General features: G+C 48.8%; 1 protein-coding gene across 1 annotated transcript; it reads left to right on the top strand.

Moving 5' to 3' along the window:
• The first annotated feature begins 2,462 nt into the window (after positions 1-2,462).
• LOC140219571 (neprilysin-1-like) lies at positions 2,463-4,484 on the top strand. Its single transcript, XM_072289461.1, has one exon. It carries the CDS (start codon positions 2,463-2,465, stop codon positions 4,482-4,484), a length of 2,022 nt encoding a protein of 673 aa, XP_072145562.1.
• Positions 4,485-21,223: the final 16,739 nt, after the last annotated feature.

Raw genomic sequence — 21,223 nt, 5'->3', positions numbered from 1 at the left:
ACCTTTGAATAGGTCAAGGTATACTGTAGGACGAGGGAAAGATGTACTAAAGAGGGTAAATAAAATAATGGTACCTGCAAGAATGAAAACATTTTTTTCCCAACTACATACATGCACGCTTGCTGTCCAACCTTGGCTGGCAGAAAAGGGCATATACGTGTCATGGGGAACGCACTGCATAATATGCAGAAAAGAGGAAACGACAGAGCATGTATTCCTCGAGTGCAGGGACACCGTGTTTCTACGGGACCTTCTGCAGTGTACCAGTAAAAAAGATTACTCTCGGATCCCCCAGGCATTCGGTATCTCCCTGTAGAAAGTGAGGAAGGGCCACCAATTGATCTAATCATGCTGATTGTACTCCATTGCATATGGAGGTGCAGGATGGCAGTTGCGCACGCCGATGAGGATGCCTGTTCAGCGCGTCAATACTTGAGAGTGTGACACGTTTTGTTGAAGAAGAAAAATAAATAAAAATATAAAGAGAAGTGTTCCAGACTGGTTAGCCCATGTAGAGCTTCACTTACACATAAAACTCTTTTAGAATGAACGCATTGGCGCCAGATGCACCGGTGTTCTTTTACCGCGGACAATGCAAATATATTTATTTTTTTTGTGACTTTGCAGAAACACACAATAAAGAAAAAAAAAAAGAAAGAAAAACTGATCGTTGTATAGTGCTTAGAGTACTTGGCTGGTATGCTCCACGGCAGAAGTTAAATCCCACAATCTGTCACACATTATTTTGCTTTTATTAAAACGAGGCGAAAAAGAAACCTGCCTATCGCAAAGTGCCAAGAATGACGCAAACAATGCTTCGGATTAACAATATTTGAAACAGCTTCACAATGTTTTGAGCTCTGCAGTAATAAAGCTCTAGGCTCCTTAGCAGCGTATTTCAAGGCGTTCTCCGTGGACAACGCACAAAGTTATCAAACAAGTGCTAATTTGATTTTTTCTTAATGCTTGCTGAGGAAATAAAACACTTGTCGTTTAATGACTAATCGCGTTACGGAGACAAAGCTTCGTTGAAGTATAGTGTTTGTTGAAAAATAACCCAGGACACCTACGAACTTCTTATGAGATGTGCATACGAAAGCATTATCCAATTGAGCGCAGCTGAGCGGTCCTTCGAGTTATGAACAGCTCGCGGGCAAGCGAGCGTGTTGAGACGCTTGGCCAACACTTCCTAGATGGCACAAGGCAGGTGCACTTGGATCCGTGCCTGACGGCTACAGAATCTACTGGGTATGTTCCCGAGTAAGCCGCGCTGATTTTGACATCGTCGCTTCCAGCACGCCGGGCTTGGCAATGGAAATTTTTGTCCAGTTAGCATGACGTCATAAAGCAGAGTGTACAGTCCCGCTATCCAGGAGCCTTGGCTCGTTTTGATTTGGCCTTACCGAGGCGCAGTTAGAACGCAGATGAGAGCTTGCGCGGGCAATGAACGCAAGGGCGACACAGGCTTCCGAAAGCGAGCATGACGTGGCGTCACAACAATGCCCTCTCCCTTCTCGCAACACCTGTCGTGCTATGGCAGCAGCAGGTGTTCCCTTTCGGTCTCTTCCCTCCGTCGAGACGTGCTCGTGACCTGGCGCCGTAGTCAATGAGAATAGAGGTGCCATCTTTCGCTTGTCCAGACGAGAGACACCGGCTTTAACTTCAGTGAGCAATTTTATGCTCTCGCATAAAAAAATATGGGACTTGGTTAAAATTCAAAGCTTCAAGTGAATTGGGAGCACGGTAATACGCATGCTGACGTCGGAGCCATTACGTCACTTGTGGGAAGTCTTACTCTCAATGAGCGGTTTTGTAATTCTCGCTGAAGCTTCGCACACGCGTATAGGATACCCTCTTATCTTGAATCTAAGTTTTCAAGTGTCTCTAAGTGCGCACTTGTTACCGCGGGGGCTTTTCTTGCACGCTGTCTCGAATTCAACGGAGCATGCGCAAAAGCTGTTGGGGTTGGGCGCACAACTTGTGTGAAAGCTTTAGAAGAGTTTCGAAGAAGTTCTACAAGAGCCGGAAATACATCTTTGGTGGAAAAGCGTTTCGAGTCAAGAACGAGGAGCGCACGCTGGGCGCTGAGGCCTTTTATATTTGAGCTAACTGCTTCACTGGAGCTCGGCTGTGCAGCGTCGCACAGGGCTTTCCTCTTGCAATGCTGCCTTTGGAGGCTTATTTTGCCAAGAGTCCACCCTGTACCCCTTGTTTTCGCTGAAAAGGGTGCGTAACATGAACGACGTCCAAATGCAACGCTCATTGTTTGTTTTTCGTACCGGCCTATGGATTTGACGTTGTTTGAGGACTTTGTCGCACCACGCGCTAATGCCAAGCCAAAGAGACTCTCACATTACTGTGGAGCTTGGCACCTGACGCTTTACATTCCTAGAGCCATGGTTTAATTATGTCAACCTCTCTCGCAGCACGTCGAAGCGAATGAGAAAGCTCAAGCAAAGACCATGCACCGCGGCAAGGTGATCATGCTGGTGGTCGTCCCAGCGCTGGCCCTCTTGATAGCCGCGGTCGGGGCTTTCATCTACGTGATCACCCTGGAAAAGCCCGGAAAGCGCGTGGACACGTGCAGGAGCGATGACTGCGCTGCCTTTGGCCAAGAGCTAAGCGCGGCCGTCAACTGGTCGGTCGACCCGTGCCAAGACTTCCACGCGTTCGTGTGCGGCGGATGGATCGACCCCAAGCGACGAGAGACGACCGAGTCGCGCATGGTGGCTGCCGCCTTGGATCTGGCGATCGCGGAAGCTAAAGCCGACCTGACGTATCGCAGCAAGGCGACCCAGTTCTTCGAGAGTTGCACCATGGCCGGTAAGTGGGCGCAGGAGAACCTGAAAGAATTCGCGGATCTCCGGCACTCCTTGGGCCTGCCCTGGCCCGAGCGTAAGCCCAGCGGCGCAACGCACCCGCTCGACATCATGGTGAACCTGGCGCTGAACTGGGAAATGAACTTCCTTTTCGACCTCGGCACCGTTACCGTAAGGAATTCTACCGCGCTGCTCGTCTCCCGCGGCCGCCTGGATGCCGTGTGGGAGGAGAGGTTCCGCAGTCTCAGGACGGTCAAAGCGTACGAGGATTACGTGAACGGCTACTACAAAGTCCTCAACACCAACGGTGCGCAATCTGGCGTGGGAGCAGCTGACCTCCTCGACATCGAGACGGCCTTTGTCAACGCGAAGTTCGAGTTCCTATACGACACTCCTCGGCAAGAATGGTTCGAAGTCGCCGCCCTGGACTACAAGACGCCGTCTCTTCCGGTGGGCTCGTGGCTCGCTCTTCTGAGGAAGCACGACAGGCAGTTCGTATGGACCGGCGGGGACACCGCGATTGTCGAGGATTGCAAAATATTGGAGAGCATCGAGAAGCTGCTGAAGGACATGAACCACGACAAGCTGATCATCGGGCTCTCGTGGATGTTCATTCAGACGCACCTCTGGGCTGTTAATGGGGATCCTTCACTAAGATTCGGCGGCATCTACAAGAACCTGACACAGATGAAGGAGCGCGGCTGCATGGAATACGTCGAATCTCGTCTAGGGCTGCTCGGCTGGGCGACGACGCTAACCGAGCGCTTCGGCACGAAGGAGAACCGACTGCACATCGCCAGTTTCCTGCAGCGGATCAACGGGCAAACGAAGAACCTAGTAAACAAGCTCAGCTGGATGGACCACGATAGCAAACAGATGATCTTCTCGAAGCTGGACAAGATGACCCGCACCATACTGCCAGGGGACAGCTTCTTTGACGCTAAGAAACGCGATAGGCTGTACGCCATCTTTCCTGAAATGCGCGGCAAGACCTTCATGACGAATCTAGTGAAGACGTCCGAGATCTACCGGGCGCTACGCAACCACAAATACTTCGCGGACGTGTACAGCGTTCGCATGTTTCCCCGGTTCGGTCGCGAGCGTTACCTCTACATGCCAGACTTGATGATGCTCGCGTTACTGACCCTGAGCCCGCCGATGTACTACAAGGAGGCGACGCTGGCGATGAAATACGGTGGCCTAGGCTCCTTCGCGGCTCGACAGATGGCCAGGACATTCGACGATGTCGGCGTAAAGGTGGACAACTTGGGCAAGCACCGACTGTGGCTCGGAGCAGAGGCGGCAGCAGTGCACGAGATCAAGGCTAACTGCAAAGTCCACTCCGGCTCTGACAGCTCGCTGTGGCGCCCGATGCGCGCGCTGCCCGTCATGCCCGGGCTGGAGATTGCTTACGAGGGCTTCTCGGCGGCCGTGGCAGTTGACTTTCGAGCTCTGGACGACTTCAAGGTGCTTCATCTGGAAGCGTTCACAGACTTCCAGATCTTTTTCCTGGCGCACTGTTACGCAGTGTGCGCAAAGCGGCCGCAGACCATGGGCGATGACTGCAACGTTCCGGCGAAGAACTCGCCCGTTTTCGCAGAAGTGTTCCACTGTCCCGCGAACGCGCCCATGAATCCGCCAGAGAAATGCACTTTTTTTTACTAGTAAACGATTCCGGCAGTCGTAACGCTTTTAATGTGCGAACGCCGCCCATGTCGGAGAGTTGCGCGCCTTAAGCTGCGCGCCTTAATATCGAGTGGCGCAGTGGTATTTTACATAGAGTTTCGTACAATAATTACTAAAGAAAACTCTGGCCCTACACTCATTGTACCACCATGGCAATGATGGGAAGTACATGGATTTGTCTGATCTTCGTGCTTGTGGATTCAGACGTTCTTGTGGCCTTGTATATTACGCTGTCTATATTTTCGTAAATTTCAGCGCAATGTATACTCTTGGAAGTGCAGAAGACGCCGCGAACACGCACAATTGCCATTCATGGCAAAGATTGAGCTTGTCCAGGTGGTCAAATCGAAGCGAGCCAAACGCTTCAAGACACTGGCATGCCCGCGATAAATTCATAAGGGCGTTTCATTCACTTGTCGATACACGCGTCCGTGGGTGAATTGTTTCAATATCAGGCTTCTGCGCTAGAGTTCCTGTGTTCGAATCATGCTGCGAGACATTTTTAATGATGTTGTTAGTAATTTATTGGGCAGTACATTATTGAGAATGACGAGTTTAGAAAGTCGCAAAGACGTTTCAAGCAAAAAGGGCGAAGTTTAGGCAAATCCATGTAATTCCCATAATTCCCATGCTCATACAATCGCTCTCATTGCAGCTCCCGTAGACACTAGCGCCACAGTTCCCTCTTGTAATTATTGTATGAAACTCTGTGGTATTTTAGTGTCGTAGAAAATACGTTGTCGGCGTCACAGCCGGCGTTCGCATCGCGCGAGCGAAAAATATTCCAGGCGGCATTAGCTCCCGTGTTCAAGAACGCAACTTAAGCTGAAGCCCATGCTTACTTAAATCGTGAACGCGCCGGAGGAAACGCAATGAGCGCCCTCGGCACGAGACATTCACGCCAGGCGTCACTCCTGAAGTTGCGTTTTCTGAATACGACACTAAAGTTCTATCACTAATGTTGCTCATACCTTGTCTTGAATTCTTTACAAAGTTGTTCCTCGGAATTTTGAGAATAACAGCCTATAAACAAACAATTGTAATGAAAAAAAACACCGATTGCGTATGCCCTTTATGTTAAATCTTCTCAGACTGAAATAGGAAAAGTGCGAAACAATAAAAGATCGGCCCACGCAATAGACCGCGTTATGCCAGAAAGCTCGCCTTCGTGCATATCGTTCGCCGCCAGTGTTTACCGGTAAACATTATGGTTACATTTCACTCGCGCCTCTCGACGCGGCCACAGGCAATGGAATGATTATTAATATCCACCTACCTATCGCGGTGAGGAGCTCTCCGATAACTTTCTACTTCTTCATAGCATAAATTAATCACAGCTTAGTCGTTACTGCCGGTCGACTGATCTGTCCTTGTTTAACTCTTCCTTGTAATCGCTTTGATTGTCCACAATTGTTGTCTACATGCACGAAGTGTACATGTTGCGTCTGCAATTGATCATTTGACAGGCTCGGCCCTAGATGTGGCGCATGCCTCGTTCAGGCAACCATTTATTGCACCCTGCGCGAAGTGTAGACACTATGTCTGACTGGTCGCGGATAATTCAAGTGAGTTTTTAGACATGTAGGCTCCCGTGGGCGGGTCTTTTCCGCCATAACCTGGCCTCGCCGCCTGCAGGGTTATCTGACTGAGTTACCTCGGTTGCTTGATTGCTATGGTCAGAAGTTGAAATCCTAGTTTTTCTAGGTTTCCTATTAGAAATTTTCCATTTGTAGCTATGTGACAGAGGTGGGGGCGTGGAGCAGAAGCAGAACATCGGACTTCTAATCTGAAGATCGCGAGCGCGAATCCTCCCTGAGTACACATTTCCAGGGTTAGAGTTCCGCCTGACACCGGCAAAAAATGCAGAGATCCAGTGGTTCTTTACTAGTCCAGGTACAACCAAATTAGAAATCCCCACAAAGCTTCAACATGACACTCCCTCACCACAACAGGAATTTGCCTCCCCGGTGCAGTATTCGGCCACTGCCTCCATCACGACTGCTAAAACTAAACCATGGCCCTAAGTCCACAGCTATTGCGCAGCACCTGACCAAGGCGGTGGTCAGACCTGCAACGGAGTAGAGGGTGCTAAGAACCTCTGGACCCGGACAGGCCGCCACTGGAAGCCGAACCGTGCAACGCATAATACACGAACCCTCCAGAGCGAAGCTAGCTTAGCAGGACTCTGAGGAACTACCAGGCATTATCTGGGACACCACTGGTCTTAGTGAGGTTTGAAGAACTGGTGAGCCTTGTACCGTACAGCACAATACTTAGCCTTGTACAGGCCCCATGCTTTGCTATAGAGGACTCGCAGGTAAGAACGAATACGGGTTAGAACCTCTAATCCATAAGTAAAAAGGGAAACATTGACGAATTCTACTGCAATAATGAAAGGGTAGCAGTAGTCGTAATAAAGCTAAATAGGAGATATAGAATGTAGCCTACGCTCCAACCTGCAGTCGTAACGATGACGGAGTAAATCAGTTTTATAATGATGTTGATAAGATATACTGTAGTAATGGGCGATTTCAACGCAAAAGCGGGGAAAAAGCAGCCTGGTGAACAAGCATTTGTCAACAACGGCGTGGATTCTAGAAACACTAGAGATGTTGGTAGAATTCGCGGAAAGGAATAAGCTGGGAATAATGAACACCTTTTTCAGGAAGCGTAGCACAAGAAGTGGACCTGGAAAAGCCCTAGTGGAGAAGCATGAAATGAAATAGATTTTATATTTTCTGCCTATACCAACATGGTGCAGGATGTAGAAGTGTAAGGCAGGGTAAAATGCAGTGATCATAGGTTAGTGAGGTCTAGGATTTACTGCAATATGAAGAAAGCAAAATTAGTCAAGAAGAAACAGAAAGAGAGAGAGAGAGAAGTTTAATGATACGGAACGCAGAGAGGTCGGCCTGAGGTATATTCCTCTAGCTAGCTACTCTGCGTTGGGGAAATGGGAAGAGGGAAAGAAAGATTGAAGAAAGAGGGACATGATGAATGACGATGACCAGAGGAAGTGTATGTAAAACACATGGCAAGCAATTTGGCATGCTGAAAGCCTACACTCCAGGGCCGTATTTTTTAAAAAGTTCAGTAACGCCTGAATGGCCTTGAAACTCGATTGAGCGTCTAGCCAAGGGTCGAAAATAACGTCCTCCGACAACGGTGGGCTCTCGAGACGCGTAAGGTCATTGTTCAGCTTTTGACGCTCTTCCTCGTACTTAGGGCAGTTACAAATCACATGACCTATAGTCTCATTAACATTACACAACTCAGTCTGGAGACTCAGTGCGTCGCATGAGGTGGACGTATCCGAGCGTAAACGCTACCCCCAGTCTTAGTCTGTGCAGAAGACTGGCACCGCTGCGTTGAATTTTTTCTCGGTGGTAGCCTAAATTTCATGGTAGGGTCCGATCTCTGTAGTCTTCTGTGGCTATTATCCGGATTATCCTAGTGCTTTTCTGTCGATTTTCGGATGACACTGGGGAGGAGGCAGTTGGCGTCCGCTCTTGAAAAAGCAATTGCAAGCAGTAACTCTGCTTCTTCGAGTGCTTTCTTCGCTTCGGCATAGGCCAGTTCGTTGCCGTGTATACCACGGTGACTGGGAATCCACTGAAATGTGATGTGGTGGCCATTTTCTTGCGCTAAAGTGTAGAGCTCGGCAATTTGAAGAGTCAACACTCTGTAGGCGCTTTTTTTCAACACCACTATAAGTAGTTGCAGAGCCGATTTTGCGTTAGTGAAAACTGTCCATACTTGAGGAGGCTGTCGCGAAATATATTGAATGGCCTTTCTGATTGCCACTAGTTCCGTAGATGTTGCAGTGCTCTTGTTACACAGACGAAACCGTCGCATGAATTGATGCGCAGGCACAACGAAAGCCGCACCAGACGTATACGACGAGACTGATCCGTCTGTATACACATTCACCGAGAAGTCAAATTCTGTCGACATATATTCAAGTGTTAAATGTCTGAGGCCGACGGTAGGTATTTGCGATTTTTTAGAAATGCCGGGAATAGATAGACGTACCTGTATTTTGACATTACCCATGGGGGCATACGTGGAAGCTCAGCAGGGGCAAAGTATGATGGTATGGCAGATTCTTGGCATTTAATGGCACTTGAAAAAGAGGAGTCCGGCCGTATGTCGAGAAGTGTCGGTAAGGGGTGGCGTCCATGACGGCACAGCACTCCGAAGAATACTCGAAGAGGTTCGCATCGTAGATAGACAGGTAAAGGGGTCACACGAGCATCCTCAGTTGCCCCGTAGGTTGAGGTGCCACGTGGAATACCGATACATGTTTTCAGCATCTGTGCCTGGGTACTTTCCAGCGTACGCAAACATCAGCGGCTCATATTTGATAAAACTGGCAGGCTATACCGAATATAGCCGACGTAGAGAGCCTGGTACAGCCGGAGTAGCGAATTCTCAGGTGGACCCCCCTTCATACCGGCCAGAAAGCGAAAAACTCGAGCAAGCCCAGTTAATTTTTTCTTTAACATTGCCACATGCTTCGACCATGAAACACCGCGGTCAATGACAACGCCGAGGTATCTGTGGTGGGTCACATATGGGACGACATTGCCATTGACCATAATTGGATACCAACACATAAGCTTCTGTGTGAACGCTATCACAGTGCACTTACCTGGGGCCAGTTGCAGTCCTTGGCACTGCAAGTACTGAGACGGTAAAGAAACAGCTCGCTGCAATCTTGCACGTATTTACGGTCGCCTGACTGCAGACGCCCATATGCATATGTCGTCTGGGTAGGTACTGATGCGTACTGTATCAGGAATTCTTTCCGCAAGGGCAATAAAGGAAAAACTGAAAAGAGTTGGGCTGAGCACTCCTTGAGGCACTCCACGGACCACAACGTGTCTTCTCGTTTCGCCATCATTCGTGGACACGAAGACTGTGCGACCATCTAGGATATTTTCAATCCACACGTAGAGACCGCCGCCGATGCCCAAATTACTGAGGGCATCAAGAATGGCTTCGTGCAGTACGTTGTCATTGGCTCCTTTTATGTCTAAGAAAAGTGCTCCTACAAGTCGGTGTCGCCTTTTATGCGTTGCATATTGCAATCACTCAGTTCAGCCCTTGAACGCGGCTGGGCAGCCACCATTGACCTTTAGTGCAACTACGTTACGTGACGTCACGATAGCCGGAGGAAAAGCTGGGCCCCAACTTGCGCGGTCGCGCGCGGCCGCAGCCACCACCTGACTCCCGCTCCTCCCAACTCCCAAATATGCAACGCATTCTTGGCTTAATTTTCGTGTTCGATCGTGGACACGAGATCAATGACACGAGATCGTGGACACGAGATCAATCTATTATAGACCGTCCACGCCTAAATTATGCCATCATTTCAGGATAAAGCTCATTATTTTCCATGAGCCATTCTAATCTAGTGAGCACCATCCGTTCCATCACCTTACCGATACAGCTAGCTAAAGCTACTGGCCGGGAAGATGACATTTCGTAAGGCGATTTTCCTGGCTTTAGGAGGGCCCCCAAACGGCTGGTTTTCCACTGCTTCTGGTCTGTACAGGATGACCAAGTGGCGTTACAGTACGATAGCAGGACTTTACGACCTTCCACACCAAGGTGGCACAGAGCAGTATATGAAATACCGTCAGGTCCAGGTGCAGAAGATCGTCTCGAAGCAGCAAGTGCCACTTCAAATTCCCGCATCGTGAAAGGAAGGTCAAGACAAGCATCTTTAGGAGGGGGCACCGGTCGATTTAATGTTGGACATATTGATATATAGGTACGGCGTACTCTCTTACAGAAGTCTTCGGCAACCTGCACTTCCGTAAGAGATAGGTCGAAGGACGAAGACCTCTCCCTGCGATCTCCAATTACCCATGTCCTGCGCCAACCGATTCCTACTAGCACCCGCAAATTTCCTAATTTCTTCGCACCGTCTAGTCTGCCGTCCTCTACTGCGCTTCCTTTCTCTTGGCACCCATTCTGTCACCCTAATGGTCCAACGGTCATCTAGTCTGCGCATTACATAACCTGCCCAGCGCTATTTATGTCTCTTAATGTCTATTAAATATCGTGTATACCCGTTTGCTCTCCGATCCAAACCGCTCTCTTTCTGTCTCCTAAAGTTATGCCTATAATTCTTCGTTCCATCGCTCCTTGCGCGGTCCTTAACTTATTCTCAAGCTTCTTTGTCAGTCTCGAAGTCTCTGCGCCGTAAGTCAGCACTGGTAAAGTGCAGTGATCGTATACTTTTCTTTTCAATGATAATGGTAAGCACAGTCAGGAACTCACGATGTCTGCCGTACGCGATCCAAACCATTTTTATGCTTCTGTCAATTTTCTACTCATGGTCAGGGTTTCCTGTGATTAGTTGACCTAGGTAAACGTACTCCTCCACATACTCTAGAGCTGACTTGCGATCATGAAATCTTGTTCCTTTGCCAGGTTATTTATCATTATCTTCTGCATATTAATCTTCAGCCCCACTCTTACACTCTCCCTGTTAAGGTCCTCAATCATTTGTTGTAACTCGTCTGCACTGTTGCTGAATAGAACAACGTCATCAGCAAATCGAAGGTTGTTGAGGTATTCTCCATCGATCTTTACTCCTAAGACTTCCCAGTTTATTAGCTTTAATACTTCTAAGCACGCAGTGAATAGCATTGGATATATTGTGTTTCCTTGTCGGACCCCAACTTTGTAGGTGTCTTCCCACTTTTCTTATGTGGAATTAAGGTGGCTGTGGAATATCTGCAGATATTTTCCACAGTATTTACGTAAGCGGTCTGCACTCCTTGATTACGCATTGCCTCTATGACTGCTTGTATCTCTACTTAATCAAATGCTTTTTTCATAATCTATGAAAGCCATATAAAGATGCTTATTTCGGATTTCTCGATAACCTGGTTAATGACGTGGACGTGATCCATCGTAGAATAACCTTTCCTGAAGCCAGCCTGCTTGCTCCCTTGGTTGACTTAAGTCCAGTGTTGCTCTTATTTCATTGGAGAATATTTTGGTAAATATTTTATAAAACACTGGGAGTAAGCTAATGTGCCTATAATTTTTTTTGTTCTTTAACATCGCCCTTTTTGTGGATTAGTGTAATGTTTGCATTCTTCCAGTTTTCTGGGACCCTAGCAGTCAATAGTTTTCGTAGCATTATGTCTCCTCCATCTTTGATTAAATCGACTGCTATTCAATCCTCTCCTGCTGCTTTCCCCGTTTCATGCATTGCAAGGCCTTTCTGACATCATGTCTAGTTATAGAAGGAGTTTCTCTATACTGTTCATTATTGTTTCGAATTCAGTGCTCCTGAGTTCTTTGGGTACTGTAAAGGCCAGTATAAAATTCTTCCGCTGCTTTTTTTATACCTTCGAGATTGGTGATGATGTTACACTGCTTATCTTTCAGTGCATACATCTTGGTTTGTCCTATGCCAAGTTTATTTCTCACTGATTTCAGGCTGCTTCCATTTTTAACGGCTTCTTCAGTCTTTCTCACGTTGTAATTTCCAATTTCACTTAAAGAAGTTAAAAAGGTTAGAAAAGCTTGTAAAACAATAATTCAATAAAATCTTCATTAGCACAGTAAATGTTATGAAAGCTGTGAATAAATAAAATAGAAAGCCTAATAAGTATTGCTACGAAGTGCCGCAGGTGGTGGTGATAAATTTTATTGAAAGGGGGAAGGGGAAGGGAAAGGGGCTGCGGGATCAGGCTCAAGTAGGGCCCTAGACCTGCTTGGCCTTCCCCGCCCAGTCCATCAGTACAAGCTGTCGGTCGACGTCCCCGGCCCTGAGCCAGGCGGTTCAGTCAGTCTCGCAGCTGACTGGGGGATGAGAAATCGGGAGTGAGGTGCATTCCCACATTACGTGTGTGAGTGTCGCTGTTTGTGAATACAGCCCACACATGTCGCTTTCCTTGCCCCCGGTGATTTTGTTAATGTACTTTGGGTGTGGATATGTGTTTGGGCAGCAGTAGCGAACGATGATGAGCGGACTGCCGAAGACGACGATCGCCGATAGTCGTGCGCACGGCTACATCTTGTATGCCTGTCTTCTGGCCGTTATATATATATATATATATGTTGTAAATATATTGTCAAGCGTCTTTTCTATCCCTAACATTTTGGTGGAGAGTGCGGTTTTTTCAAGTGTCAAGACGGATTTACGCAGCGGACGCTCCTTGATTGCATCTACAATGCCAGCGCAAGGCAGGGACAAAAATGCTTCGATCAGGTCACCAAACGTGCCTCAACCATCCGCCGCCAGCCACTTCCAAACAAGGTTCCAAACAAGAAACCTGCAAGCAATAGCATCATGACAAGCAGCTGAGGTGGTTTCACTATTCTAAAGCTTATGTTGAATTGCAACGGCAGATCGCGACCGCTCGGTTGGATCATGAATGGAGCTCGTCGCTCATATTGAGAGTGCTCTCGCCAAATCTGCGAAAGGAATGCGTGTGCTCCCGCCTGGGCGCTTAGTACAGGGTAAGTAAGTGAGAGAGCGCTAAACTAGAGGTGAATCGGGTAGGTGTCATCACCATCACTACCACCATCTAGATCATCTCAACATTCCGTGTGTTAGTTTTGCATCTGTTTCGGAAGAATCATCCCTTGAGTTGGAACTTATAGTGTCTGTCCAGCAGCAGGAACAAAAACGCAAGGCGCTACGCCGCGTCCTTGTGTTCCATGTCGTCCATAGCTGTCCGCAACCGGAAACAGGCGACCGTGGCAGTAAGCAGTGGCGGGTAAAGGAAATACGTCCCGGAGACGTCCGGTCAAATCTGCCGATTTCCGCGGAGCAAATATTTTTACTCCGCAGAGGGATCTGGAATCGGTGGCTGGTCCCAGTCTGCCATTGGAACACACAACTTACGCTCTCATTCTGCCATTGGAATAGGATTGCTTCATGCAGAGCAGAAAAAACTTGATCTGGATCTACCATTGAAATTCGACATTAGTTCTCACTTAAGTTGTCGCATGGTTGTGACCGACATGCTCACGAAGTTTTGGGTCAAATAAAATTTCAAGTGAGGAGTAACGGTTGCATAAGTGCAACGTCTTCATCTGCCTCTGTCAGCAAGTTAAGTACATGTAGCGGGTTGAGCTATATGATTACTGGTGTAGCTGAAGTGATGTATCGCACAGAGCTTCCGCACACAATCTGATTGGCCAAGAGCTTGCAGAAATTGGTCTTCGAGCTACCGGTGCAGTGGTGAATTTCGACTAAATTGACTGTTGAAGAGGGGGATTTCACTTCATCGGAAGGCCAAAGGGAAAATTAGCCTAAAGCTCACGACACCAAATGCGGTCAACTTGTATGGGTGAAGAACAAAAGGTGAAGGAATGATGAGGAGTGGAATTCATTTCTCTAGTGTACAATGTAGTGCAGCTGCGTTGACTATTTCAATGCTGATACACTAAACACAAAACTTTGAGTTGTTTAGATGGCTCAATCAACAAGACCACTCTAATGGGCGATGGCAAAGGCTGCATAAAAAGCTGCTGCTTGAAGTGCTGTCATTAGTTTAAAATATGGATTCTCACATGTAGCGGTGTATTCTTTAAATTGGTTTACATGCAGGTATGAAATTTTGTAACTGCACCACGTGATAAAATTTCAGTAAGTCCAGCTAAATACTGTACAGAACGTCTTTGATGGGGTCGAGCTAGTGCGACATGTCCTGATGGGAGAGGTTCTGCTGTTTTATATGCACACACATGTACGTAAACGCAAGGTCTGCATACACTGTGTTTTCATGTCGCTGTGTGCGTCAGATGAACAGCAAAACTTATACAATCAAGACATAAGTACGTATTATATATTGAGAGGACTAATTTGTATTAGTTACGCAACAATTTATATATCTCACATGCAGCAAGTCCACTGCGTGCAAAAGGTAAACTGATGTTAATCTAGGCTGAGCTTAGGTGTCATTTCCAGAATATGATGAAATAAAAAAGTGTCCGTGTGTAGGAGTTTAAAACTGATGGTTTGACAATACTGCCTGGGTAGTAAATTTATGTCAAAAGAAAAGTGTAACACGTTGAACAAAACAGTGTTTCTGATATGACCTAGGGAGTAGATATTCTGCCTCCAGAGTCGCTCGAAAAATTTGCCAGCAGGCCTGTCGAAGGAACTTGTGGTTCCTCTCTATTTGAATAAATGTTTTTTTCTCTCTCTTTCTCTTGCCAGTAGTTCGTCCAGATTGGCTGTCTTCGACCACATAACTAATGCTGACATAATTGTGAGAATTTCACTTCAGAATATTTTCAAGACAGCCAATAGGCACCCTTCATATTGTGGTAGCCGCTGAATTCTCAAGGTCAAGGCGCCGTGGCCATGAACATGCTAAAGAATTAGAAGAGGCGAGGTGCATATTTCGACAATCTGGCAGCGCAGCTCAAAACGGTTCGGTTAATGAGTGGAACCGTGGTGTGCAAAATAAAGATAAATAAAATGGCCACTTAAACCACCCAATATCCTACACCTACGGATGATTATTAGCAGTGCGCTTACAGCTAGATGAAAGACCACCGGAGGAACACTTAATGGACATGCTTTGCAGGGGCAAGTCGGTTTAAGGCACATTATTCGACACAGACTGCCGGCAGAATCAACAAGAGGATAGAATCTAAAGCGGTTCCCAGGCAGGTTGTCCGGGTACAAGTAATAAATTTTGGTCGCATTGAATTCAAGGCTCACTCCAGAATGAGTGACACCAACCATATAATCAATTAAGGTGGATCTACGAAGTAATGACAAACATTCCCTTACTCTGCCTGCATTAGTAACGTGACTATGGCTAGCCAGAGTGGAAGAACTGTCGGCAAAATTTCTTTCATGCGATTCTTCTGGTTGCTAGCAAAATATGTATTACCATACATCTGTTCAGTCTTGTTTATTTTTACATGCACATCGCTTTTTGTCAGAAAACCAAAATTTGAACAGGAACAGAAGGAAGCATCCAGTACTTGCTTAAAATCATCTAATATGCCACTGGTGTCTGCGCAGACACTGCTTGGTTGCCAGCTAAAACCAAGCAGTAGGGATTCTTGGGTATACAAGCCGCTTGCATCACAAAATATAAAGCTATTTACTTCCTGCAATCTAGCAATTTGTGCTATTCCGGCCGATGTTCACGTCATGAAAATCAAGGCTGGCTGAAATTTGTATTCGTGACATATAATGCTCTCAGGCATCCACGTTTCATGAGAGCGCTGTATGTAAGATGTAACTTTTAAGATGTTCGTTAAATTTCCTTCTCCTATAGAAGCATCCTCAAACGTTCATTACCAACTTTTGAAACGAACGATACACGTACGAAGCAGAAAAGGCCGGTTTGATAAAGCTTCTTTCTATTGGGGTACTACATAAGAAAACGCGATCGGCAACACTTATGCAGTTCGCGTCTGAGCACACGCACCTCGCATAAAAAGAGCACTTTTACGCGAAGTACAGCTGCGACGCATCGCACGTATATATTAAGATTTGTATTTTGTGAACACATTTCGTAACTGGAAGAACACGTACAGCTCGAACGTCGCGGTCACCACGACGGATGGCAGCAGGCAAAAGGGCTCGCACGCAGTATAACACACGAGGAATGGCAGCGATAACGAGGTGATAAAGCATATAGCTGCTGATCGTGTCATCACTTGTGAACGTTTCAAAGGACTGTCGTTCACGCCTTGCTGGCGACGAACTGCATACACAGAACACATACAAGTCGCGTACGCTGGGTGGACCGATCGGAAAGTCTTCACTTCGCCACGCCCTGAACATATACCGTGCTTAGAAAGCACGTGTATGTGATGAACTTCCCGTTTTCAATGCATGCGCGAAGCACGGCCCAAAAAGTGAAGAAGTCGACGGCTTCAAATATTTCTTCCGACGCTCGCGTAAACACAACACGCTTCCTGCACTTCGTCTGTTTCTGTCGGTGATCGCACGCACTGATGAGGCTTGGAAGGGCGCGCCGGCTAGCTGACTTCAATTACTACATCCGTGGGCGCTGGATAACTCCAGTTAAGATCACAAGAACGAGAAAAATGGACTGTCTCTGACGCGGCTGCAGCTTGGATCTCACGTCCACGCTTCGCTTCGCTTTACGTCTAGAAAGCGTCGTGTTTGCCGAGAATACGTAACAGGCCGTCCACCTCGCACCAGCCAATGAGAGACGAGCAAGCACACAGGTGGCAAAGTTGCGAAAATTCGCCCAGACTACCAGATAGCCATCCACACGCGGGTGGAGCGGACGGACGGATTGAGCGAGTATATAGGTCCGAATTAGGGCTGATTTGCGCTCGAGCCTGACGCAGCCCCGCCCGCCTGCCGCGCGCGTAGTGTCGTGCGAAAAATTACATATGTCGCATACTGGTACGCAAATTTCGGTTTGGCTGCACGCGAGTGGTCATGTGACTTAAGGCCCAAACAATGAAACGTTCCTTGCCTTCGAGCGCTTCCTAACCTTACGTGAGGCCTCCTTACAGCGAAGCACCGATGGAGGAAGCAAGCGTACTCTGAAAGCTCCCTTCACCCGTCCTCACGTAAGGAGCGGTTGCCGCATGCCTGGGTTCGAGATTATCTTTTAAAATCTTTACGCGAACACCACTATTCTATATAAAAAAAAAGTTGTATCGTCGCACAATCTTTAAATTAAAGAGCTAATATAGAGAAGCGTGGACGCTTTCTTCTATTTTTGTTTACTAAAGTTAAAAAATGTAGCGCATTACAGTGCAAAACTTGATGTGCTCCATCCACGCTGGCACGCCGGCGTCGTGCTACGCCTAGCAACGCTTTCATGCCGCACGCGTGACTGAAACGAACATGCCTGGCAAGACGTACCGTGCTCGCGCTTCTCCGCAGGTTGGCGACAGCACGCATGCGCAAGCAAACGTCACGTGGTTAAGCAGTCAGGTGAAGCGCTCGTTCAGGGCTAGGAGCGGCGTAAGGACTTATGAATGTAGCTTTGGAGCTACCTTATGCTGAAGAAGCACCAAGGAAGCCTTCACCGAGGGCCCCTCAGTAAGGAAGCTTTCAAAGTGACATAAGGTAGCCCCACCGCAATGAAGGCTTCCTTACTGAGGTAAGGAAGGTTTTATTGTTTGGCCCTTAAGCAATTTTTCACAGGACCGCACGCTTGAAGCGAAACAGAAATTAAGCGAAAATTATGCACCAATGGGCAACATGCGCAATTTCTCGCACGACCGCATGCGTGCGGCCTAACCGAAATTTGCGTATGCAATAGTTCCAACGACCGCACGCGTGCGGCAGATGGGCTGTGCGGCGTGCGGTTCGAGCGTAAATCGGCCCTGGTTGTTCCCGGTGCGAGCCGCATGTGGGACGCGCTTTGCACGCTTGCACTGCCGAGGAGGCTGTCGCCGGGCAGTCCGAAACAAGTTTCACCTTCCACCGCTTGCATCATCCCGTGTTTGTTGGAGCCGTCTAAACTAATCGTCTGAAAACACAAAACCAACTTTCCTTTTCCTAATTCACCGGTCTTGTATGTGTTGCCATTTTAACGATTTCGACAGTAAATTTACCTACTTCCTTGTCTCCTTAGGGAAAAAGCTTTATATTTACGATCGGCGACCTTTATTCGCGACTTGAATGAACAGTGGGCGACATTTGAGCGACTTCGAAGTGAGAAAAGTTGCTACAAAAAATTGGCCGACGATTACGCTTCTTGGTAATGCGATCTTTGAGTGCAGCTGCCACCTTATTTCAACAACAGGCAACCGCATACAGAACACGCAGCGCGGAACGTAGGCTGTTCTGCGTTTCGGATTGGGCAGCACACGCCGCGATCCTTTACTATCGAGCCGGCGTTCCGGCGACGCGACGTATTATATAGTAGGTCACCGCCGCGGAGAGGGGGGGGGGGGAGGAGATTAGCAATTATCATGTAATGCTTCTGCTGAGGTCGGGTGAGGAAGCGGGTAGAGGAGGGGTGCGCTACCTTAAGAGGGTGTCACACAGAACAGCAGACATGAAGGAAGAAAGCCTCATCTGGCTATAGTGGAATCCTTCGCTATAAGCCACATTGCATACGTTGCCGTTTTCCACAACTAGAGGCAGTGTGAGCGAAATGAGATCAATGCGCTCATACGCAAAGCGTACAAGGCAGCACTCGGACTTCTCGACTGCACAAGCACCGACAAGTTCCTGGCCCTGGGAGTGCATAACACCCTGGAGGAAATCGCCGAGGCGCCGAGGACCGCTCAGCTCGCGCGGCTATCGGAAACAAGAAAGGGCAGACAAATGCTGCGTGCCCTAGGCCTGGGGCCAAAGAAAGGGGGACCTGAAAATACGGAAGTGCCTGTACCCGACGCAATTAGTAGACGGCTATGGGTGTGTCCGGTGCCAAGAAACATGAACCCTGAGTTCCACAAAGAGCGGCGGGCGGTGAGGGTCAAGGCGCTCATCGATCTCGATACCAGACAGAGGTGCCATGTTTATAGACGCGGCAGAGTATCCAGATGACAGAAAAGCATTCGCCGTAGCAGTCGCCGTGGCATCGACCGGCGCAACGAAAACTGCGGCGAGTGTGCGGACTAGAGAGGCGCATCGAGCCGAGGAGGTGGCCATTGCCTTGACTATCGGCGAACCCGAGTGCACGAGTGTACTATGTGATTCTAGGATGGCAGTGAGAAATTACGCCACAGCAAGGGTGTGTGGTGAAGCCGCGCATGTGTTGCGTGCGGTCAATCTTGCGAGTGAAAATTGGTGTGTCGTGATAAAGTGGTTTGCGGCGCACATGTTGTGTCGGATTGCTGCAACGCAAAGCACAACGAGACGGGGCACGCGGCGGCGCGAGCACAAACCAACTGTTCCGCTGCTACTGCGGTCAACCCGTCGTGGTGATGGGAAAGCAAGGAGAGAATGACCTCCTACAACGAAATTGTGAAGTAGTACAGACTAGACAGAAGGACTATGCTGCCACCTCATCCGGGCTTGGTTCGTAAGGAAGCGGTGTTATATCGACAACTTCCGACGGGGTCGTTATTCACCCAGGTGCTGATGAGGCACGCGTGTCAGAGTGTTTATGTGAGTAACCTGTGTTGTGTGCGCCGAAAGGAAAGAGACACTGCGGCTCACATTTGTTGGGTTGTGCCAAGAATCCGCATGAAGCTGCAACGATGACAACGATCCCGCCGCGGCTCGAGGCCGCAACGAGGTGGTACGATCACATGGTCCAAGCCCAGGCTGTCCAGCAGATTTCGGCGGCCCTCGAAAAGCAATGACCGAGCGAAACCGGAGGGAGGCTGCCACACGAAAAGAGGGGGAGGCACGGTCGACCAAAGGGAGTAGTGCGGCCACGGCCGGAGTCGAGGCGCGAGACGCCGGAAAGACGTCATGGCAGCGTCACGGTGACGCCTCCTTTACAGGGGAAGGCTAATCGTTCTGCAGGCATTCCTGATAAAGTTGTTTCGCTTGGTCGCTCGCACCCCAGGAGTACTGAGTAGAGGTCCCACACTCATTCACTCCCAGACAGGCCTCAATGTGGACGCACAAGGTTGGGGTGGGAAGTAGCAGTAAGGGGACGAAACGTCAAATCTCTTTCGAGTCACCGCAACGGCACTGCGCCAGGTAAGGGGAGGTATAGGGCAAGAGTGGAGGCGGGAGGAGGACAGCCAGGTGCAAGTACTGCCAGAGGCGACAAAGGCCACTGAGGAACGCGCCCCGCAAACGGGGAAGCGAGAGATACGGCTGAGAGCCGTACAGCCACTCGACGCGGAGACGGAGGAGCGGAGAGCCGTGGCTCGCGCGAGGCGGCAAGGAGCGCCCGCCAGCAACGCCGCGGCAGTGCCGAGACGGAGCGTGCCGCGTGCTGCGCGGCAGGCTCCGCTCAGGCAGCTTCTAAGCGGACCGTGTTCCTCGCTCCACTCTCCCGCTTGCGGCTAAGCGGGCGGCGCATGCGCATTCGCGCTTCCGCTCCGCTTAACTGCTTAGCGGAGCGTAAACACGCTCCACTAAAACACTCTAATGGGTGAAGGGATGGCGAGAGCGGAGTGGACGGTAGCGGCGAGAGTCACCGTAATGGCGCTGCGCGGAGGAAGGGGGTGAGAGGATAGGCGAGAACACGTGATCCGGCTTTGGAGGGGGAGCGAAGAGAGCAAGGCCCGCGCCGTGCGCGTGAGATGGCGCCAGGAGCGCGCAGCTAGAGCAACGCGCTGGCACCGGCAACGGAGCTGGTTACGACGAGGCACAACGGCGAGGCCGATGGCGACGCGAAATGCGGGAACGGGCGCCAAAGAGCTGCGCTCTAAAAGGAAGTCACAGCCGGGCCAAGCATTAGCAGACAATTCTCATAAGTTCTGTACTTCTAGCTCTTTCGTAATGTATCGTACTTATTGAGCAGAGAGAAATGCCCGAGATAGGTTGGAGCTACTCTGGTTAGATACAAGTAGATCAAAGCGCATTGTAAACAAGGAACGACAGAAGAAACAATACACACAAGATGGTGTGGGTCTGGTCGGTTCTGTCGTCCTTTGTCGGCAATATATTTGTGCTAAGCGAACTAACCCGAAATTCCCTTTTAAGTACGATATGTTTTATCTCCTTTTAAGACTGTTGAGGGTGTATTACTTAAATATGCATTGCTGACCACTAGAATCAGAGACGCTGTGAGCCTGAGTGTATGGTAAGATTTATATTGTAGGGCAACCAACGAATGGTTGGATCTTACCGCGCTTAAAAAGGTAACGTCTCGACG

The sequence above is a fragment of the Dermacentor andersoni genome, chromosome 7 (genome assembly GCF_023375885.2).
Source record: "Dermacentor andersoni chromosome 7, qqDerAnde1_hic_scaffold, whole genome shotgun sequence".
NCBI lineage: Eukaryota > Metazoa > Arthropoda > Arachnida > Ixodida > Ixodidae > Dermacentor > Dermacentor andersoni.
Note: the sequence above shows the minus strand (reverse complement) of the source record. Positions and strands in the feature narration are given on the sequence as shown.